General features: G+C 34.1%; 1 protein-coding gene across 23 annotated transcripts in view; it reads right to left on the reverse strand.

The window, feature by feature from the left end:
• HDAC9 (histone deacetylase 9) overlaps window positions 1-23,979 on the reverse strand; it is a 1,013,161-nt gene that overhangs the window by 169,150 nt on the left and 820,032 nt on the right. For all 23 annotated transcript variants that reach the window (XM_077856623.1, XM_077856624.1, XM_077856625.1 and 20 more), the window contains 4 exons: window positions 18,770-18,825; window positions 18,438-18,525; window positions 12,574-12,693; window positions 12,153-12,250 (listed from right to left, as the gene is read on the reverse strand). In XM_077856623.1, the coding sequence (XP_077712749.1) occupies window positions 12,153-12,250; window positions 12,574-12,693; window positions 18,438-18,525; window positions 18,770-18,825 (362 nt within the window). The remainder of the gene's footprint in view (window positions 1-12,152; window positions 12,251-12,573; window positions 12,694-18,437; window positions 18,526-18,769; window positions 18,826-23,979) is intronic.

Raw genomic sequence — 23,979 nt, forward strand, 5'->3', positions numbered from 1 at the left:
TGGAAATTGGGCTTCTGTGTTGTAAGGAATGTATGTGCATAACGGTGAAATTCAACACTGGTAAATGATCTGACTACCTCAAAGTGAAGTTTTTGCCTTCCTACAGTGGCCTTTAACCCTGTCCTTTCCTCCAATCTGAGAAGAGCTGATGTTGATGGAACATATAATGGCCCCTTTCCTGTGTAGTAAAGTCAGCAATAAAGCTTAGTAATTAAGGGTACCAGGGAGGCCCAGCCCAGCAGGCTAGTGGTGTGGCGAACACTTTTAGAACTTCAAACAATATCAAAGTCACTAAGAAACGGGCCTAGCTCAGTTCTGGTTTGAATTAAGCCTCACTTCCACACGCACTTTTCAAATCCAAGCTCAGACAAGAAAGCCAAGGCCTTCTGGATTTCATTAGAGCCAATTATCTTATCTGTTTCATCTCAGGCCTGACCCTAAGGCTGGCAAACAGCTATTCAGTGCATTTGTGTGGTTGTTTGAGAAAGCCTCCAGTCAGCCAATGGCCCGAGGACCTGCTAATTAAAACACTGTTGCCCCCCTGCCTCTAGTGATTAAATATTTTCAAGCTTTTGTAAATAATTTTTCCATTCTTTGCCCCAAGCCTCAAAGGTCCAATACATGCAGTAATTTATTTAGTTTGTCAGAGAATACTGTTGGAAATAGGGTCATAATGGAACCTTTGGAAATTTTTATACGTCTTCGTACTTCTGAAAGTGACAGTTTATAAACCAGCCAAATGTGTATACTGTTTCTGATGTAATTAGGCTCTAATGGCCTTTCTCCTTTTGAAGTGATATAGTGTATAACAGGCTTACATTTTGTCAATAATCATATTTCCTCAAATGTCAACATGGTATCTAGCATCAGAATTTAATGAGATCATTTAAGTCCTAGAAATTATATCAAGGTATAGTACCTTCAGGTTTTTTTGCCTGAGGATGGGTCACAGTCACAACAACTAGTTTGGGAAGAAGACTAATCGAATTTTTGCTTGCTCTCTGTGGCAAGGAACAGCTTAAGAACATGGTAAATTCTTTCCAGAACCAACTTCTGAGAAATCAGCAAGTGATAATATAATGCCACTTCAGAAAAGAAAATATTCAAGAATACTGAATTAAAACTTTCCCCAGACCTAATTTATATATACTCACAGTGATCTGAGAATCTCAGAATGATACCTTGCAACTGGACTGCGGGGAGGAGGAGGACATTAAGAACTTCCTTTATAGCTCTGACATATACTAAAGCACACATGGATTTGGTAAACACCTCAGGAAGCCACCATGGCCCTCCTAACACATGGACTTCCCTGCCCCTGTGCTCCTCAGGCTTCACATGGCCACAAGCACCAAAGTGTCTGACACTCCAGGCTAGCATGGACCAAATACAAACAGAGGCAGTAAACATAGTTTACAGACATCTCTCTTCACTTCTATCCTGGGCACAGCCGTATAGACTCACAGCTCTTCTAAGCTAATCCAGTCATGTTTTATTGGAGAAAAATAAAAATCCAGGGTTTTGTTTGTTGTTGTTGTTGCTCTTTTTGAAGTATTACAAGAAAAAATGTCGGCAGGCTCATTAGCTGCATCCAGCATTCACTAACACACCTATGAAAAAGAACTATGGCACTGAACAGCTCTGTTTCTGTTGTTCTTAAAATGACACTTTGGTCTTATCCTAAATAATAGGCTTTTAATAAAAACATCCACCAAAGGCAAACAATTAAACAATACATAAAGCACCAGGGGGCAACCTCGTGGTTTAGTTACAGTCTGGAGTCATTCCAAAGGAGAACATGTGGGTATTTTACAAGGAACAATGCACTTTTCCAAAGTTATTATAAAACAACAAAATTTTAAATTGGGCCTCATAAGTCCTTCAAATTTGGTACAGGATTTCATGCTCAGCTCTGATAATGGTAGGAAATTTTTACATACTAATTTCTTCAAAAGCATGTTTACATTTTATATATAAAAACAAGCACAAACATATATACATATATATTTATGACATAAGTGTATATATGCATGTCTGTATATATATCTGTATCTATATATAATGCAATCATATATATGTATGTATATGTAGCAAATACTATTTATGATGCAATGGTATTGATATAGATCATTGCTATTTTAGCAAACAAAATATTATTTCCTTAAGTTTTAAAAAAATTGACTCTAGTAAACTAATAGGTGAGGCATCCTTCTTTCATATTAATTAAATATTTTTCAGCTGGATTTTACATATAATTATTTGATTTTTGTCCACTGTCATATCCTCAAAAAACTGAACTAAGTAGAATATATTAACAAACTTTGGCAGACTCCAATTATCTGAAAATTTCAGAATTTAATCAATTTTAACTAAATCAGTAAAATATGACACACACTGTAGATTTTATTATTTCTGACCCTGCCTTTTTCACCTGCTATAAATTATATTATATTGCTGTAATTATATTTATTGGCAAGAAAGTTATCATCGAATAATTTCTGCAATGATATTTTCAATCTAGAAATCCTGCATTATAGAAGAGAATTAACAGTATCAGAAACCTGCACAAAGGAGATAACTTGAATACAAAAGGCAAAGTCAGAGGTCTGATGTGTAACTTTAAGAGACCTTTTCTGAAACCGAAAGCAGAAGGTCAAGTGACCAACTTTCTTAGAGCTACAAAACTTTTAAATTATAACTTCATGCCTGCTCCACTCTTGCTCTGGATTGCAAATAAAATCCTCTTCACTATTTTACCTTTGACTATTGTTCGAGTAAAAATGTTCATTTGTTTCTGAAATTCAGTCTATCATAGTAACTCCAATATTGCTTTAATTACAAGAAGTTATGAACCAACAAAAAAAACCCCACATTTTAGGTAAAGCAATATTTTGTTTTCAAGTACAGCAATATGTATCTTTCTTTAATAGGTCAGATAATATATAGATGCTATTTTCTAGCATGATGGACTTTTCCACAATTGTCTTGGTATGCAAAATATCTCCAAATTGAAATGTAAATGGATTTAAAATTCTGCTAAGATTGAAAGGTGACCCAATCATCCATCACATCTCTTCTCTTACTTTTTAAATTGCAAAATAAAATAGCACTATATAATGGAAATATATAGGCAAAATATAATGGCAAAATATAATGGAAGTATAATAGCAAGAAGATTATTTTGCTAAGTCTTTCCCATTAGAAGTTTGTAGTTCATAAACCCACTGCCCTCCATATGGCTTTATAACAGCAATGCTGCTCTTCAGAGTAGTTGTTTAGACAACCAATCCCAAGACTGTGGTGCCCACAAGAAAGATGTGTAGATTCATAACAGATACAAGGAAAGGTCCTCACCCTTCTAGAAGAGTGCCAGAGGAGTTTAAATGTCTGCATAAATGGGAACAGATGTTGATTTACAAGTTTCATCCACATGACATCAAATCATTGGGATGAAATATGGAAAATTGAGTCTATCATCCAGATGTTTGATGTCATGCAAAGACTTGGACTATTCTCTGAAAGTCCTGCCTACCAGAAAATGGTGTAAACTTCAGCCCTGAACCTCAAAAGTAATATCTAAACAGATTTTCTGTTGAACAGAAGTTTTCCAAAGATGTCTCCTCTACCTATAATGTTAATAAGTGAACTTTTATTAGTGAACATTATATTTATCTCATTCTCAAAAGAGACTACAAATTTATATTTGTAGTATATTAAAACAAAAATTCTATCTCTTCTTTCATATTTATCATCTCCATAAATTTAGTTATAGTAAACTTTAGATATGAAATCATGGAAATGAAAGGGTATTATTCAGTTTTAAGAAAACATATCTAAGAACACAAAGGCATTGAATTTTGGTTAGCAAACAGCTATCCAATGGAATACAGAATAAGTGACTTCTATTTGCTCTTACCTTACCAGTAAATGAAGCATAATCTTAAAATATTCACTAAAATTGTGAAAAAAATGTGACTCCTCGTTTCTTAATTATATTTATATAATAATTAAATTAATGGGAACTCCATTATTACAAGATGATATAATTTAAGTTAATGAATTGATCTGAGTTGCTTGACAGTCCAAAAGATCTGCTATTTCTGGCCTAAAAAGCTCCACAATATTTCATGGAAAGCTTTCATCTCTTGATATCTCTGAGTATTACACATATGTTGGAAGGATTCTGTGCAAAGCAAGAGTTTTATAATTCATTGTTCCATCTTGAAAAAAAAAAAACCCACAAATCGTTTCTAGTCACGCAAATTGCTTTCTTTCTTAGAACTGCTGGGAAAAGATCTAATTGAACATAGCTACTCTTTTAATTAGTTCTTCTTATTTGGAAAACTGCATCATTGCTAAACAAATTCCTGGAAATTTTTGGCTTTAAAATTTCTAAGTCAGAAGGGAAAAATATTGTCTTAAAATTTTTACAGTGGATCTGACCTTTTAAAATAATAATAAAAACTATGTGGTAGCATTTGAACTATTTTAAATAGTTCTTCATTGCAGATAATATAATTCACCTTTCAAAACTTCAAGCACTTCAAGATACTTCCTGGACTTTTTACCTGAGCTCTATACTGTCTAATAATATCATATCTCTTTGATGCTCAGCTCAGAAACAAAATTTGCAAGTTTCCTAAAGAAGACAGGTGTGCATAGGATCAATTTACTCCCAGGGTCAAAGAGCAGAATTCTAAGGGTATCTAGAGACACACACCTATAGAAATTGTAATTTTTTGATGAAAATTGGTACAATATGTTGCACAGATGAAAGAGAAAAAAATGTTGTTAAACTATACTTATTGCTGAAACTAAAGAGCAGATAGAACTGACAGCTTTCTAAAATTTATTCCTATGGATTTTTTCTTCTGACCTGTTCTGATAAAAGTTCTCAAAACATCTCTACATGCTGAATATAAAGAAAATAATCTGGATAATGAATAAAATTGTTGATCACACCAGCAATAAATTTATATGCACTGCTCTTCATTGAAATAAAATATCAATAGATGAAAATCATTATTACTTTGTTCCCAAGATTGATTGACAAGTTCAGATTTGAGCCCACATCTTCTTTATTAGCCAAGTCTTTCAGAAAGAGAAAATGTGGGCTTGATTTGTGAGCTATGATAAATGGTCTGGGAAAGATGGTAGTAGGGCCAATTTGATATGTACAGTATTTCATATTGGCAAATTGCTTCAAGAAATTCCACCCTTTTTCCCAAAATGTCTTCAACATCCTTGGGAAAATACATACTATCATGAGCATAATATATTTGGTTGTCACTAACAATTGAGAATTCATTTCAAGACTGGGAAGCATCAACCATAGCTCTTATAGACAAAATAAGACCCCAAATCATTTTGCAGTATTAAGTATGATTTTTAGATGACAACAAATCATTCTTTATTTCAAAATTGGATATAAAAGTTCATTTATCACTCTATATTCCATTAAAATTTAATTTGGTATTTCTCAGGTTCAATTACCCGCCCACTTCAAAAAATGTAAATGTATACCTAAGAAGAAAACATTTCTTTTAACAAGGAAGGGAAGAAATATTTCCCATTGTAAACAGTCTGGTTATCAAAAGAAGAAAAATTATAAGGGGTTCACTTGATAGGCTTTCTTATTATGTCAGATGAGGTAAAAAAGGCAGAGAGAAGTGGCTTGGGAGTTATTATATGATACAAGTGTAGTGAAAATCTAGGACCTATTTTCAATTTTAAAATAGTATTGCCAATTTAGATGTCCAAATCAAATGTTGGATAGACTAAAATGCATTTACAAAGAATTTCTAACTATATTATTGTTTTGTCACCCCTAGTCTTGATAGAGGAACTATAGTTTATAGCTTGAGGCCAAAAGAGTACTGTGTCTACATTCACACTTGTTGGTACTGAGTCCCTGATTACCATTTACCAGCTGTGTGACATCAGGAAACCACTGAAACTCAAAAAAGGGCTTGATTTCCTCATCTAGTAATTGGGAGCACTTAGCTCAAAAACTCGTAAAGATGAAAAGAAATGAGCAACTTGCAAATATTAAGTCTTCAGTGAATGGTCTATATTACTATGCTATTATTATCATTATGTTATTATTTTTACAATGATACTACTTTCCATTCTTTTAGCATTAAATTATATTAAAATATGATAAACAGAATAATCAAAAATGTTTACTTAGTTGTCATCACCAACAAGAAAGAATAAAAATATTGATTATGATCTTACATCATTTATTTTTTAAAAGATTTTATTTATTTAAGCAATCTCTACACCCAAGGTGGGACTTGAATTCACAACTCCAAGATCAAGAGTCACATGCTCTACCAACTTAGCCAGCCAGGTGCCCCTTGTCTCATTTTTCAGACAAAATTCTGAACCTCTTTTTCAACCTCTTGCATATTACAAGAATATTTAGAAGCCAGTGCTCTGAAATTAATTAGAATAGTGACAATATGTTTGTTAAAATGACAAGGAGAGAACATAAAATCTGTACTTCTTCATGTGCACTAAACAAAATTATCTCCAACCACTCCATGGTAAACTTAACCACTCTAAAAAAATCTCCAGGTTGACTATTACTGACTAGCTGTCTAAGGGACATTTGCTCTATGAATATGACAATAAAGGGCTGCACTCTTTGCCTTCAAGTTAAATGTATATTTTTTATTTTTGCCACAGGTAGGGTAGGAATCATGGAAAGCTATAGTTCCTATTTTAAAGATGCTGCATCTAGAACAGAATTCACAATTTGATGAACTGAGAATAACTATGTTATCTAGTCAAGTTCCAGTCAGTCTTGTTTTAATGGATTTTCAATTTGCTTAAATCATTAAAGTAAACAGGTATGAACCAAAGGCAGAAAAAGATACAGGCTATCTGGGCTGTGTATGTACTCAACTGATTGGACTGCTTTAATGATGTAACAAATATACAAATTTTCTTACATTCTACTTGGTTATGTGGTCTAAGTATTTTAGCCAAGGCTACATTTTCAATTACAAATATTTTGATTAGAGATACTTCATATGTGAATAAAAAATAGGTAGTTTATAAAAAAGTAACAACAAAATTTTGACTAGATACTTATTTTCTGCATTAGAAAACTCATTTAAATCCCCCCTTTTCACAGTCTCAGTGAATAGAGTCATTCAGAGTTTTCCCCGTGAGGTGAATATTCCTGGATAATTAATATTTATAGATCCTTTACCTTTTGGAAATCCTCACAATAGTAACAAATATTAATTATGATACTACAGACTATAATACCCTGGCTTGGTGAGTTGTTATTTTTTAAAGATTTTATTTATTTATTTGAGAGAGAGGGGGCACATGAGCTGGGAGGAAGGGCAGAGGAAGAGAGAGAAGCAGACTTCCTTCTGAGCAGGGATCCAGAAACACTGCTAGATCCCAGAACTCTGGGATCATGACCTAAGCCTTAAGCCAAAGGCAGGCACTTATCCTACTGACCCACCCAGGCACCTGAAGAGTTGTTATTTTTTAAATCACAACTTATTTGTATCTAAGAACCTCATATCAACAGTTTTATTCCATTCTTTTAACTAGTTCTCATTGTGTGCCATTGAGTCATTTATTATTTCAACAAAACCTTCTGAATTTAAGGAGTTTGTACTTCATTTTTGAAATTAAAAAGTCACAAAGGGGTTGTCATTCATTCATTCATTCATTCATTGGATAAAATAGGCAAATTTCAAAAACTTCTAGTATCTTACTTCTACATTGGAAATTGCTACTCATTTTCTAAACACTCAGAGATGTTGCCCTCATTAGATTTAACTAGAAGCATGAGACATTGTCTCCTGTCCATGATAAACAAACTATTTAAATGGTTTTATATAAATAATCACTCCAACATTTGCAGAACTCTTAAAGAATTAATCTTTAGAATGTAACCAGTGCTCATGTAGGGACTATAGATGAGACAGAACAATTGGAACTATGTATATAGAGTTATATATATACTTTTTTTTCTTTTTCTTAGAGAGAGATAGAGAGAATGTGAGTGGGGGAAGGCATAGAGAGAGAGAGAGAGAGAGAGAGAGAATCTTTAGCATGCTCCATGTCCATGTGCAATGCTCGATCTCATGAGACTGAGATCATGACCTGAGTCGAAATCAAGAGTCAGATGTGAGGGATCCCTCGGTGACTCAGGGGTTTAGTGACTGCCTTTGGCCCAGGGCATGGTCCTGGAGACCCGGGATCGAGTCCCACATCAGGCTCTGCCTGTGTCTTTGCCTCTCTCTCTCTCTCTCTCTGTGTCTCTCATGAATAAATAAATAAAATCTTTAAAAAAAAAAAAAAAGAGTGAGACGCTTAACTGACTGAGCCACCCAGGCACCCCTGGAACAATAATTTGAAGTGACTGAAACAGAAACTGCTTAGCACGTATTCAACAAAAATATTTATTGAGTGAAGAGAAGATATCTGACAGTATTATAAGCAAATGAATGGGTATTCAGAGTTCCTTATAATGTATACTCCTTGAAGGGCCAAGGTTTCAGATTTTTGCTAGGTTCACTTAATACCAGGGGTTACCAATGGTACTGTAGCCAGTATCATTCCTTTTTCTCTTTGACTCATTCATTTGTTCACTGATTCACTCACCCAATATTACTGAATAGCTCTTCTTTGCCATGCTGTGTACTAAACATTAGTGACTTAGATCAGGGGTGAAGGTTTTACATTTTGGTAAAAGTTCACTGTGCTTTATCACTCCTTAGTCTTTTAAGTCATGAATAGTAGAAAAGAGTAGCAATCGGTGTGACAGCTTTTAGAGCTGTAAACTGAGTTCACACCATGGCCCTTATAATTAGTAGTTCTGTGGCTTATATAAATCACTTATGAATTAGCCATAATGTTTATAAAATTTCTAATCTAGAACCTTGCATGTAAGACTTCAATCAAAAGAGCCATAATTATTTTATAAAATGGTCCTTGGAATACATTTTAGTTCCACATAAAAGATATTTGATATTACCAAACATTTAAAAAACTTATGAAAAATCTTAAATATATCTTTCGATAATGTTAGGGATAAACAGTAATTACATGGAAGAAATAACTAGTTATGCAAACTAATTTAGATATTCTATTAAATTTTTTCAGTTATCTTTAAAGACTATAGCAAACATGAAAGTGTTTGGTTTGCCTGCAATATTCTTTTCACCATAGAAAAAACACATTATAGACACCACAAGAAAAATATATGTGACAAATGTGGGCTAGTAAAATAAGCAGCCATCTTAGGCCCTTCTATAGCTTCACAGAGAGAGACTTTCCCTCCAAAGATACTTATCACAATTCAGAGACAATTAAAAATTAAAAAATAAAAGGCACCATTTACTTTTTCCTCCATCTCCATTTCCTTTACCCACAAAAGATGCCAAAAAGATCTTCAGTTTTAATACTGGGAAACAAGGGTTGTATTAAGAAATATATGCTTATAAAGTAATACTAAATCAAAAATATTTCAGAGTATATCTCACTAAAGCCCCAAATTAGAAAAAAATTTATATACTTAAATGTGCAATTCTTTGTCAACCAAAGAGTTTATGGAGTCTGATCTGTATTCCTGCCAGACAATCCCACCCTTATGCTCTTAAGCCAACAGAGCAAGATCATTTCATGACTCTGCTTTTCACAGTCTATTCTCTCTTCCAATCATGAATACCCCCTACTTCAATTCCTTTTCCCCTTGAAAATTCCCACTCATCCTTGAAAGCACAGGTCGAACAATATTTGATGAAGCCTTTCCTCAAACCCTTCAGGAAGAGTTCATCATTTTATCCTCTCTATGTGTAAGCACATCCATTCTCTAGAACAGTGAGTATCACATATTTTATCATCACTGAGAGCAAGTCAGCTCAAAATTCCAAGTGTTCATTACTTTGCCTGGCATACAATATGTATTCTATGAATGTTTTTGAATAGATGACTTACATTCTTGATTCCTCTATAACAAGCTCACAAGTACCTCTAGTCACACAAGTTGAATGGCAAACAGACACAGTATAGTTCAAAATGAACAGAATTATTATGGTTTAGATCTGGTTCTTAAATAACTAGGAATATTAAAAGCTACAATTTTACATTTTTTTAGTCCAGCTAAATAATATTGCCTCTTCTCTAATTAAGCTTAGATATGGTGACTGCACTGGGAACTTTAGAAGAGTTTGCTAAAAAAAAAAAAAAAAAAAAAGTTTGCTTATGTAAAGTGTCCACATTCAGGCAAAGAGAAGGTGCCATTCTTGAGGACATTAAGTCACTTTCAGGAGCACCTGATTCACTTATCATTTCATTCAAAAAACAATAACATATACTTAATATCTGTCTTCACGTTATTTAATTATTTAATGAAATTGTTGTGTTCAAAGGGGTTCTTTGCAAACATTCTTACCCATCATTCACTTTGTGATATGAGAACAAGTAGTACAAAATAATAAATTCTCCTTCCCTGCTGGGTATGCATAATCTATTTTTATGTAAAGGCATAGTACCCCAAATAGCATTATGATAATAAAAAACTAAAATCAAAGGTGTTCAGTCATTTGTTATAGTAAGGTTGAGAACTTAATGTGTGTATCATGCAAGTTATCAAGTTAACTTGATAAACAAATTGCTATATATAATATTAAAGTTTGTTGTCCCATTAGAGTCCCTTTATGATATTAATAGTTTCTTAAATTGCAAATATAGGTAAACGGAATTTCTAATAATGAAACTCCTAAAGTCTCTTAATGCATTTTTTTAGTTTTAATGTAAATTATCCAACATTTCATAGACAAAGCAAGTATAAGTAAATAAACTTATTTCAGCTATAAATAGTGTAGATATTTGAATATGTACATAGATATTTTTTTCCTTTTTTCCCAAAGTAAAAGTCTGAAATGTGGGAAGAACTTTCCTTAATATCTTCAAACCAAATATACTTACTTTTAATGTATTTTCTTAAAAATAACAATTTTCTACCATTTTTCCTGGGCCTGTTTTCAAATGAAAAAGGACTTTCAAATGAGAAATTGAAGTATGCTTAATATTTAGGACAGCAGAAACTCATCAAAACTTCACTTATTGAAAAATTTCCCTATTATTTCCTTAGGTTTCAAATACATTAGCAACAGAATATTCCCCCTTGGGAATTTATAAATGGCAAATTTAAAAATTATGCTTCTAAGATTTCTCATACAGTTGTTTGTTTTTGCTTTCAACTAAACAAAACACCCCCAAATCATGCATTACCAATAGGTTAAAATCTCCTAAAATCTTGCAAGTAGGTACATATTGACACAATCTGATATTTCTCCTTAAAATAGTTCTAAGGACTGAAAATATTTTTTTAACTGTAGAGAATAAAAATGCTTTAAAAAAACCCTTCCATAATTAAAAAGAAAGTTTTGATTTGTTGCATTTCTTGCTTAAATTAATTTTAAAAATTCTTTGTTTAGAAAAACAAAATAACAGAATACAAAATGTGTATATACATACACATTTCAATTACTGCCTACATTTTGCAGAGAAACTGAAAACAACTAACTAATCAGTTGATATTTTAATGTGGAGGTAAAATATTTTATGAAAGAGAAAAGTCATTTACTCTATCACCAAATGAGATTGCCTAGACCAACATTCCAAAAATGAGCTAGCTCTGCAGAATCAAGAATGCTGAGTGGCACTATGTGCAAAAGGGAATGTGTAGTCCAATGAAGTTTGGGAAATCCTTGTTTAACAAAGTTAGGTAGGTAATGAAAGCCTTCTCAGAGCATCTAATATGCTAATGTCCGTTCTAAATCACAACATATGTTAGAGTAACCATAAGTTTCCAGGACTACTTAATAATTTTTCCCTTCTCTTTTTTTTGCAGAGAGGGGGTAGCATGGGCCATTGGCCAATATACCTGTACAACTACAATTAGGTCTTGATGTATCTTTTTTCTTACAAATATTCTTAATGTGACTTTGTAGCTATATTTAGGTTCCCTAAATCAAAGATTTTTTGAAGCTTTGACAAAATGACTCCTTTAACCACTTTCCCTTGTTTAAAACTTGCACTACTCTCTTACATTGGTGGTGTTTCAATGGACATTTCTTTTCTAATCTGCCCCTTTCAGAAAAAGAAGTACCAACCTGAATGCTTCAAGGTACTCTATATCTCCCATTGGGGGATCAAGGCCACCTGTCCATGCAATATTTATATTGTATCCTTCTCCAAGGCCTGTTCCAACCTAGAAAGAAAAAAAAAATAAAAAACACACAACACAGTGGGTAGAGAAGGGCCCAGGGAAGGAAGCAAAAAGAGAGGAAAACAAACACATGTGAGCTCTTGAAATAAACATCAAACAACATGTCAAATCAGCCCAACCTTGCTTGACAACCAGTGCTCTGGGTTATGCACTTGTTCTGCACTGGTTCTTGGTCCCATGGGACAATTCAGTAATCTCGTGTAATTTAAAACACCAGCAAAGGACAAGAAAATTAGGGGTAATCATGCAATGCAATTACCTGAAAGATAAAAATAAAAGTGGGGCTCTAAAGAAATAAACCGAACCTCATTTGGGGCTCCACTGCCAGGGAAAAAGTTCCCTTCATCATAGCGATGGAGTGAAATATACAGGATGCTGGGGTCAGCATAAAAGGCCTGCTGTGTACCATTTCCATGGTGAACATCCTACAGGGAAAAGAAAACAGATGACAAATACAGTCATGTTAACTCTGCATGTAGACAACTTTTCTTATTTCTAGTTCCCTTTCTACCCCACCCTCCTTCTCATTTTCTGTCTTCTCACTATGTCCTTCCTTCTTTCTCCTATTCAGCTTGCTTCCACACCACCCCCTTTACTTCCTGAACTTTCAGGCAAATTACCCTTTAATGCACTCATTTTTTAAACTGGCTTCTAAAAATCAGGAAACCACAGCGAACATGCCCTGGAGACTCCAGATGAGCAGTCATTGAGAAAGCCCAGTCCTTTGGTACAATTAGATATTTATACACCGGCCCTTTGTACTCTTTGCTTCAGTGATGGAATCTCGCATCCTGTTTTATGGAGGAATTTTATGACTTATTAACTGCCAACAGTTCATAACCCCTCAGGCTTAATTAACTAGACTCATTGGCCTCTGAAGAAAGACTAATGTTTAAACTACAAACTAGTATTTTGCAGAAGGATCTATGGCTTACAGAGCATTTTCGCAATTCTTGACAGAACACTAAACATACGTGTATGCATTGATTTGCCAAGTCCCACCATTAAGGTCAGAGGCTTTGCAACCAGCTGAGTAAATTGGCCTTCTTGGAGCGTTCAGTTCAGTTAGCAATCCCTCAGCAGTTAGAATCACTTCAAAAGAGACGCCAGATGCAAAAAGGACTTCATACTTTATTTTGGTAAAATCATGACGGCAAGAGTTGAAGACACAGGAGCATGAGCTCATCAGCTATTAAATCATTTGCACCACGCAGAAAGATGGCATAGAGCTTCATGCAATCTTGTCCAATCTACCTAATTTTAATATTATATCATGGCTCTCTTCCCCACCCTCCTTCCTTTTCTCCCCGCCTCACCCCCCACACCACACTCTCCCTTCCTACCAAAAACAAAAAGCAAAAAACAAAAACAAAAAAACCCTGCATCATCAAAATGAATTAAAAAATTCTTAGGACATTTGTATATGATAATGATTTAACTCTTAATAGTTATTTGCTGTTTCTATTGTCTTATGACATAGACATAAGCAGAAATTGCTAAAAGAAATAGGAAAAAAAGAATAACATTCAGCATTTTTAAAAATGTCGTCACTGAAAGACTTCAAGTCTTTAGAATCCCAACTAATACATTTCCTAATATCTCCTGAACAAAATAGACAACTCTCAAAAGTAAATAACCTATATATTTGTATTCAAAATACGACTGCTACATGTATAACATAATTAATTTCAAGTTTTGTTAAAAAAAAGTTTTAGTCACTTGTAACTATATATTTATATTGCACTTTATTTTATATCAGTAAAAACCCTATCAGTTTCAACAATGATTCCTACAACTTTTGCATCAGGCATTACATTAAACAACTTGTATGAATTATTAACAAGTATATGAGGTATATGATATTATCCCTAATTGAAAAGATAAGATTCAGAGAGTTTCAATAATTTACTACGACTATACAGAGAAAAAGTTGCAAGACTAGGTCTTGAATCCATTTCTTAATCCCAAGGCCAAACTCATAACTATTATATGTTAACTTATACTTAATATTCATTACCTCTTTGATCCTCTTAGCAAATCTGTGCGGAGTGGTGGTCATCATTGCTCCTTATTGAGGTTTATATAACTTGTCTTCACTTCAACCTTCAGTCCAGAACTCCCTCACTAAATACCACCAAAACCTCCCTTTGTTGCATTCTGAAAGTCTGCACAGGATTTGCCATCCACAGTGTAGACATACACTAATCATCTCCTCCTCTTATATATTATACACATATCCAAAATCAATTAAGGAATCATAAAATATTGGGGAAGGTATGCCTCCAGAAATATATTCTGGTTCAATGCATACACATATTATCAAGGAAAAAAGAGCTTACTAAAAATATATTCATCCCTGGATTTCTGAATTTCAAAAAAAAAAAAAAAAGGAAAGCAGAGATAGCAAGGCTATTTTCCTTTATCTGAACAAAAATGAAACTAACCCAAAATGTCTTTTGAGTTGGCTACTGGATACCTAGAAGATGGACAAATAAAATACTATGAAAAACAACAGTGAAGTAATGTCTGCAATTTTACTCCATGATAGAATTTTTAGTCAGCATTGTAAGAACAATGTGCTCTGGCCCTAAATGGGTCTACACTTTGAAAACCAGAAAAATAATGCTTTGATTACTTTTGTTTTTTTTAGTGAAGTTGTAAAAGTTTATTTAAGAAGGTCAAACAAAAAAAAAGGTCAAACAAGATTGTCTTAGATATAAAATCTAAGATATAAATTGTCTTAGATATAAATTGTCTTAGATATAAAATCATTTGTTCTTGAAAAATGTGTTGGGTGTCTATTGCATATATTTCTGAATAAGAAATACTGTCTTGTCCACAGTCTAATAAGAGTTCAACAGACATTATTCATTAATATACACAAATCTATTCTAAAAATACTTGGATAATTCTTGATTTCATATTCATATTCACAAAATACTTAGGAACAAAGATAAATCCAAATATGCCTTTAGTTTTGGGTAACAATTTATAATGTAACCTTGAGAATACTTTTTCAGCTTGCTTTGCTGCAAAATATTCCTAAAAATTACTTACTACTCAGGTATAATCTAACAGTTTTCTCTCCATAGCAACAAATATATACTAGACAAATACAAGAAAATTATTGGTGACTGTCAGGAATTACTATAGTAATTAAATTAATTGAATCATTAAATGACTCAAAATAGACCTTGTATCTAGGATTTCCTGGGAAATTGAAAAAAATCATTTTGATATTTTTACTGGTCAAAAATACACTGTGAAAATTTATTTTCTACTAAGGATTTAGAGCCAATATGTTCTCATTATAATGTTAAAATAGCTTTAAATAAATCATATATTTGACCAGCTGATATTATCACTTATAATTATTTGGTAAAGGCACTTGTAACTATTCTTTTGTCAAATTTGGTGCTTGACTAAAAATGGAATTACCCAGAATCTAGGATATTTGAAGTGACTTTTTAACAAAGAAAGTCTAAAATGTATTATTTTCAACTGAAAATCACATTGCATAAAAGCTACCTGAGTCATGCAGGCAAATCCTACTTCTGGGATGGTTCATGCCCTGAACACAATGAACAGTCTCTTGCGAGTTGAAAAGCAAGTGCACCTGCTCCCTCTCCTCATCAATCCGAATGTTTCTGGAATCTCCCCAGAAGGAGAATTGGAATGAATAAGCTCCACAGATCAACTAGAATCATTTTTGCCCAAAACCCCAATGTCTCTGAATTTGGCTGTGGCCCCAAATAGGAGGTGAATTAGAGCTCTGGCTCTCTATTTACTAGGCATATAAAAATGCTGAAAATAGTTGCTGGACAATGAAGTAGCTTTGCCCTCTGTTGGCCCAAGAATTTGTGGAGCTAGTTCACACTGATTAGCTAAAGTTAGTGACTTCAGGTATGCAGGAATGAAATTCTTCTGCCATGAAGAACCTTCACTTCTCCTTTGCTAACTTGCAGAATAGACCTGTCAGCTGGGGAGAACGGATGTTTCTGCGCCACGTGGCACTTTAAAACTTCCTTCTCGGCAGCTGGAAGAAACAAGGGAATTTCCTCAAAGTATCCCTGCAGCTGCAGAATTTGGAAGACTTGAAAGTAAGAATATGCAGGCTGGTGGTGATCTCAGAGGCAACCCTTTGGACAGAACTTCATATATTTGGAGGATTTGAAACAAAAACTTCTCTACTACAGCCTGTTGGGAAATCAGTATCCTTAATGATTGGATAACAGAGCAAATTTATAATCAAAGGCCAGTAAGCTTATAGGATACTCCTTGGAGCTACCAACCAACTTATTTTATAAATCATATTTAATTATCTAGAGCAGTCTCATATTAATATATAAGAATATAAACATTATATACTTAATATAGATACATATTATATATAAATAAAAAACTTTACATATAAATCCTGCGGGGTTTCTAACACAAGCAAAGCATCTCAGTTTTCAGGTTTTGTGTCATTTACTACTTTAGAGTTTGGATATCACAAATGTGCTTTCAAAGCAACTCTTTAACAATTATCACTTATCTTCACATAACCATAAAATGACAGCAGAGAAGATACTTTAGGAAGTAATACTAAAAGATTCCTAAGGATAGAATAATTTACCAATCTCCTTCCTGCATAATTCTGACAAATTTAGAAATCTTAGAAAAATTTTTCCACAAACCTTGGTCTTCATCTGCTACCCTTTCTTCAAGTTCTTGGCTTATCTTTCTAGCAGAAATTATGGGACTAGAACTATATTAAATTACTTTTTAAATTTACTATCTTAGGTATCATGTAAACCTATAATTATCAATAAGGAAATGTCATTTTCTATGTGCAGGAGAATAGAGGTACTGATGTTCTCATTTTTGTAAAATTTTAAGACCTTTTAGACCTTGCTGCTGTAGTATATCTACACCTTCAACACATTTCTTTAATGGTGAACTATGACCTACAGCGAAACTCAAACATATTTGGAAAATACATGGAAAGTTCTTAGCACCAAAGTGCTTGTGGGGAGGCGACGATACAGTATGTGGAAAACATCCATTCCTACTAAGCATTAGAAATGGTTATCAGTCTTTCAGTCCTTTTATCTTCTTTTCAACTCAACTAAGTATTTCTTCACATGGCTTTGTTCGTGCTTTCTAAAACCCTTGGTTTGCTTGCTTAACTGAATCAGAGGGCTGGATAGTGAGGCCACGACTTCCCAATAAGATTTAATTATGAGTGCAGATATGAACAAGATTTAGACTATTAAGCCTTGCACTTCAAAAAAACTTTTAACATATTTTGCCTTTAAATCTTTTATCACCTGCAAAAATTAATTAAGTGCAGATGTAGCAGGTTCGCTTTGGATGCCAGGGTTCATTTCCTGTCTATGCTTTGTCAGACAACCTATTACACCTCCTCGTGAACTAGAGGCAAACCGAAAACGGGGCTCATAAATCACCAGTCAGCTCTCTTTCGCCCTTTCCTGGGTTGGCCTTTTTGTATGGGGCAGATCTCCAGCTCATTATTCATGAATATACTATAGACAACATGCCAAGTGTCATCTGCATTTAAACAAACCATTTGTTAAGCAAATTATAACTCTATTGTGTAAGAATGCATCATGTTAAAATGCAAGACTAATGTAATGCCTCTGACTTTTAATCACTCAAGGTTCCTGCCGGGAGTCATCCCAAACTGGCATACATGATCAGAGATCTTTTCAGAAAGAATGACATGCTGACTTGTTTTAATAATACCACTGTTGCACAACAAGCAACATGATTGCTAACCAGGGGAAGTGGCCAATTGGTTACCAAAGCAACAGCATTCTTTCCAGCACATCTGACTATTTAAAGTCTATATTCTGCAGGGAAAAGTAAATTCAGGTTCTGTTGGGTTATTTTAACTGTGGAAGTATCAATTCATTTAAGGATCATAAAAGTTGCCCTGATCTGCGCCTTCTTCTCATTAAATTGCAGTTAACACCATGAAAGTGAAACGTGAATGTTTATGGTTTCAGAACTGCAATCCTGAATTTAATGAGTTTCCACATTCAAAGGAAACGCACCCTTCAGTTGTTTGCAAGTGCTAAAAGCAAGACAACCTAACACAGAAATACAAATTCACTCCCTTTTATCTAGAGTCACTGAAAATGCAGCTCTGGCCAGGAATACATACCAGATCTACAATCAATATCTTGCTTATATTTAGTTGGTCTCTCAAGTATTTGGCGGTAATTGCAACTGAATTAAAAAAGCAGAACCCCCTGCGGAATAGAGAAGAACAGAGAAATAAGAAAGCAAATCAGCCAGGAAAACCATTATAAATAATGTTCAGAGCATTTTTTAAAATGCTATATGATCTCTGAAGCCATAAATCTGCTTCTGGGAGTACCTTGCAAGATTTTTCAGTCCATCTGCTAACAATTAGAGGCTTCAGAGACATGCACGGGGCAGGTGACCGCCAGGAACCGTGGCGCTTGGAGATGGGCAACAGTCCCTGGTACTTACATGGCTGTGGATTCTTCAGCATGATGGCCTGGGGGCCTTACAACAGCAAACCCATTCTGTAAAAACAAGACAGGTTTTCAATGATCAGATATGGTAAGATTGCTTGGATCTCCATGTACTACAGAGCATCAGACATACACGAAAAGATTCAAGTCTATAAGAGGTTTCAGGGCTTGTTTTCTTGATCCCATTGCCATTTCAGAGAATGAAGAGAAACAATATATATATGATCACATATTATCAGATCATGTCTCAAAAAGAAGGCTTCTACAGAGCCAGGGGAAGAATAGGGATTTGGGAGTTGTACCTAGCTGGCAAATATGCATATTAGCTATTATACTAGCATAATTCATTTTCAAGAACAACTTCTTATTTTATGAAAATAACATCCTACAAAGGAAGAAGAAGAAATTCATTCTTGGTGCAAGTTTGGGTCAAAATTTGGAAAGACCAGGGAAGACCCAAAGTGAAAATTCTTTAGCTGGATTCTTTTAATGGTTATTTCCACTCCATTGTCAGCAAAATGATAAATTTATACTCACACACTCATATACACACAAAAGAGACCCCAGAAAGGTGAAAAAGAGAACAATGGAAAGCCCATATTTCTTCCAGTCTATAAATTTAGCTTGGATGACTGCCAAGACTTGCAACTTTATTGGATTCCCTAAGTCAATTTCTAGCCCACGTTCTGGAATTTTATAAAGAATTCCAGGGCTGAGTAGCAATCAGATCTATCCATGATCAAGGAATGCCTTAACCTCCAGATTAGTTGGAATGCATCACGGAAAGCTGAAGTAACTCCAGCATGAAGGCAAGGAACTATAAATCCTTACAAAGCCAGCATGCTCAGGAAAGTTGGGTTGCTTGACATGAAAAAAAATCATTCATCAGAGGGTTCACACCACCTTTCACTTAACTATGATTCAAGTAACATACTCAAAAGATATTTATTTAATATAGAAACCTAAAACTTTTGAAATAATTTTAATACACTCCAGGGATATTTTTCCAAGTCTTATTACAAGCATAAAGATAATATCATGAAGAATAATCTATTCCCTAGGACTTTAAATATACACAGATTTTTTTAGAATGTTATGGTAACCAATATACTATGATTAATTTGGTATACATTTTGATGAGCATATACATAATGATAATCTCAGAAGCAAATTACAAGTCAAATAACACAATATTAATTGTAAATGTAGAAATGGTGATAAACATATTTCCTATTACAGTTCTTAAATACATACTATTTTTGTCAATAAAAGGTTAATATCAGAGAAACTATTAAAGAACCACACAAGACCAAAGAGATTGAAATTTTAAGATTTTACACTGAGACTTTGGTGTACTATAGGAATTCTGAGGATTGATTATTAAGTAAAACTTATGATAGGTGCAATATATCCTACTGGGAAAACAACAGGGTGAAAATAACTATATATATAATTAACAATATAATTAGCATGTAATGAATTTCTGTAATAGGATTCACAGTAGAATTCACAATTGGTCTTTCACAATTCAGTTAAAACTATTTTTGTAAACTACTATGTTTTACAAGTAAAGGGCATGGATAGACAATACAAAGAAGAAAAAATTCCAGTGATCAGTAACTATAAGAAAAAGTATTTGACTAGATTCGTAATCAAACAAAAGCACATGAAAATCCTAATGGAAACATTTTTCCACCCAGGATATTGGAACTTTTTCAATACTCTATGCTAACAAAGGAATGCTACTTTGTACACTCACGAACACTGCTTAGAAGAAGATAATTTATCATAACCTTCTTGGAAAGTAATCCATCTCTATATATTTAGAGCCTTTAAAAACATTTACCCTTTGAATTACCAATATACTTAAAGGATTTTTGCCCTAAAGGTGTTACTAACTTTGTAGATAACCATTTATATAAAAGATGTTTTATTTACAATACAAAAAATCAGAATTATGTAAGTTAGCTAATATTAGGAGAATGTTTAAGTGAATTACGGTATAACTATACCATGGAATATTAGACAGTCATTAAAATTTTGTTATTACAAATACTGAGTGGAACAGAAAGATATCAACTTTGGAAATACTAGTGTTAAAAATAATAGACGCAGTAGGATATATCTGAGCGATAGTATTATATGGGTTATTTTAAATTTATAATTTCATATCTTTTGCAAATGTTTTTACAATAAATATTAATTATTTCATAATCAAAAAATATAAAACAAAGAGAAATTCAAGAGAGAGATTCGAAATGGTCTTATAGGAAGAGCTGTGGTGGTCACAAAGGTAGAAAAATGTTTTAAAGGGTTTTCTGGACAGGAGGGAAAAATATGAACAATGATGAGAAGAAGGGATTTGGGGAAGTACTATTTATGAATACTACATTGTATACTAACTGGGATTTAAATAAAAACTCAAAAAATAAAGTATTATATACAAAAAAAGTCAATCTGAATAGCAATGTTAAGGAACAACGTGGAAATAAAGTCACATAAAAAATTAGCTAGATTATAGAGGAGAAAAAGCCAAATAGAAATTGGTTTCTATTTCCCTCCTCTCTTACAGACATATTCCTTGAGAAAGGGTCTGCTTTTCACTTTATAATCTTCCAAAGTAACTTCCACCATTCTGCTAAACTGTTTCTGAAACTGCTTGATTTGGGGTTGAACATTTTCTTCTTGCAATTACAAATCTTTGCTCAGTCATTATGATTCACCCAAAGCTTCCACTTTGCTCTCATTAATGGCAAATACCCCTACATTTTCCATGTCTTTTCTGAGAGCCCTCCTTTCCTTAGCTGAAGCTAGCAGGACCGCTTCTTCCACAATCTGCTCAAGCGGTAGCTGCTTCCTCTCTCATACTACACAAGCCTGCATTCAGGAGAAGACCGAACTGGTGTTCTCCTAGTGTCTCACTGCTGCTTTTGAAAGCCCAATGCTCCCACTCCCCACAATACTTTCTTCTAAAAAAGGACTAGATCACACACAGAGAAAAGATAAACACAGTAAGATGACTGAGACGGAGCCCTGGAGCGGTCTGGCTCCTTTTGCCTCCTGTTACACTAGAGAAAGTGTTAGTCCTCCTCAGATCTATTTTACCACCTGCAGTTATGATCCCCCCTTCTCCTACTTTTCCATGATCATTTACGTTTTTCCCACTAACATTAAATTCATATTAAAGTTCCAAATTATATATATTTCATTGAGATGTAAATAAGTTCAAGTTTCTACCATATTGAAAATTAAAACGTTATATATAACAACCCAAATAATACAAATACATATATATATATCCAATGTACTATGTACCTTCATCATTAATCCTACTGATCCCTCCAACTGCTACACTTTTCTTCCCTTTTAGCAAGCAAAATTCTTGAAAGGTGGTTTACCTTGCTGTCTTCTTTTTCCTTTTCCTCACCCCTGCTTCAATTACCTATCTCTAATTTAACTTCACTTCCTTAGTCTATTAAAGAAGTTTTTACTAAAGTCACCAATGGCCTCCATGTCACTAAATCCAAAGACTTTTTTATGCTCTTAGCCTTCAGGGCCCCTGGTCAGCTTTAAACACTATTGGCTACATCTTCCTTTTAAAAACACTCTCTTCTCTTGGCTTCTGTGATTTAATTCTTCCCAGGTTTATTTATCTCTCTTTCCATTTCCTAATCAGTCTTCCTTGAATGCTCATACTCCTCAGCTTGCTCATTAAATAGAAAATCACTCAAGGCCCAGTCTTAGACTTCTCATTTCATACTTACTTCTGAGCCTGTGCCATCACTCTTCTGAATTCAATTACCACCCATCATCAGATACTTCACAGATTTCTATTTCCCAGATAAGCCCTCCATTGAGTATCAGCCCACCTACTCAATATCTTCACTTAAATATTCACTTGAAAGTTCACTTCAAATTCAATATATCCAAGGTCAAACTCCTAATCTCTCACAGCCTTCTCTAACTTACTAATGAAACCATGTTTTATCCAGTCACTCAAGTCAGAGACCAATGAGTTATCCTTAATGGCTCCCTCTCCCCAGCCTTCCTCCATTTCATTTTAATTCATGACCAATTCCTGTTGATTTTGCTTTTAAATATCACTCAAATCTATGTACTTAAATCTATATCCACTCTTGAACATTTTGCTTTTTGAATTTCTTTCTCTCCATCACTCTTCCAAAAATTATTATTAGTGATTTCAATATCTATACATACAGATACTCACTTCAATATCTTTATTTCTCAGTTCTCTGGCTCCTCATCTTCAATGACTGTCTTCCATTTACAGTCATACTTCTAGACCCTGCCATTACTGGTGAGACATCTCCATAATCTTAATGTCAAACATCCTACTCTCCTATGTTCTATTTTCCAATTTATGCTCAACTGCACCAAGACTTCCAATCCATTGACCTTATTTAACTTTTGCTATCCATCATTCACCCCTATCACCATGTTCGCTTTCCTCCTTATTTGATTAGACTTTATGGTCCTTCATTGTATTCACTTCTTTGCATATACTTTCAGATATCTTGTCCCTCTTCCCCTCCAATATACTTCCCTGGTGTATTCATCTGCTCAAGTTACCATAACAAAATACCACAGGCTGGATAGACTTAAGAGAAATTTATTTCTCTAGTTCTGGAGGCTGGAAGTTGAGATTAAGGTCTGGCAGGGTTGAGTCTGCGTTGATAGCATTCTCAGTTTGCAAATGTCTGCCTTTTCCCTAGGGTCCTTATGTGGCCTTTATTCTGAGTGTACACACACAAGGGCATAGAGAGAGAATTCTAGTATCTCTTCCACCTCTACAAGAGCACTAGCCCTATCAGATTAGGGTCCCATCCCTATGACTTTCCCTCATAGATAAAGGTCTTGGAATACAGCCATATTAGGAGTTTGGGTTCCACATTACAAGTTTTGGGAGCACATCCAGTCCATAAATACTTCTAGTCACTTTGTCCCTTTATTCTTTCAACACACTCCCCTGAAAAAATTACAAAATTAATTAAATATAACTTATATCTGCTCTGTTCTTACAACCAAGCCTATGTAAAAGCCACATAACTTATCTTCCTTCAAAGTCATGATTACAAACCTCAGATAGGCTCTCCATGATGCCCAGCAATCATACTACATTTCTTAGCCAATTAACTCTATTTCAGCAGAGTATTTCTACCTTCTTCTATTTCTTCAAATCTCCAT

Source organism: Canis aureus, chromosome 18 (genome assembly GCF_053574225.1).
Source record: "Canis aureus isolate CA01 chromosome 18, VMU_Caureus_v.1.0, whole genome shotgun sequence".
NCBI classification, from domain to species: Eukaryota; Metazoa; Chordata; class Mammalia; order Carnivora; family Canidae; genus Canis; species Canis aureus.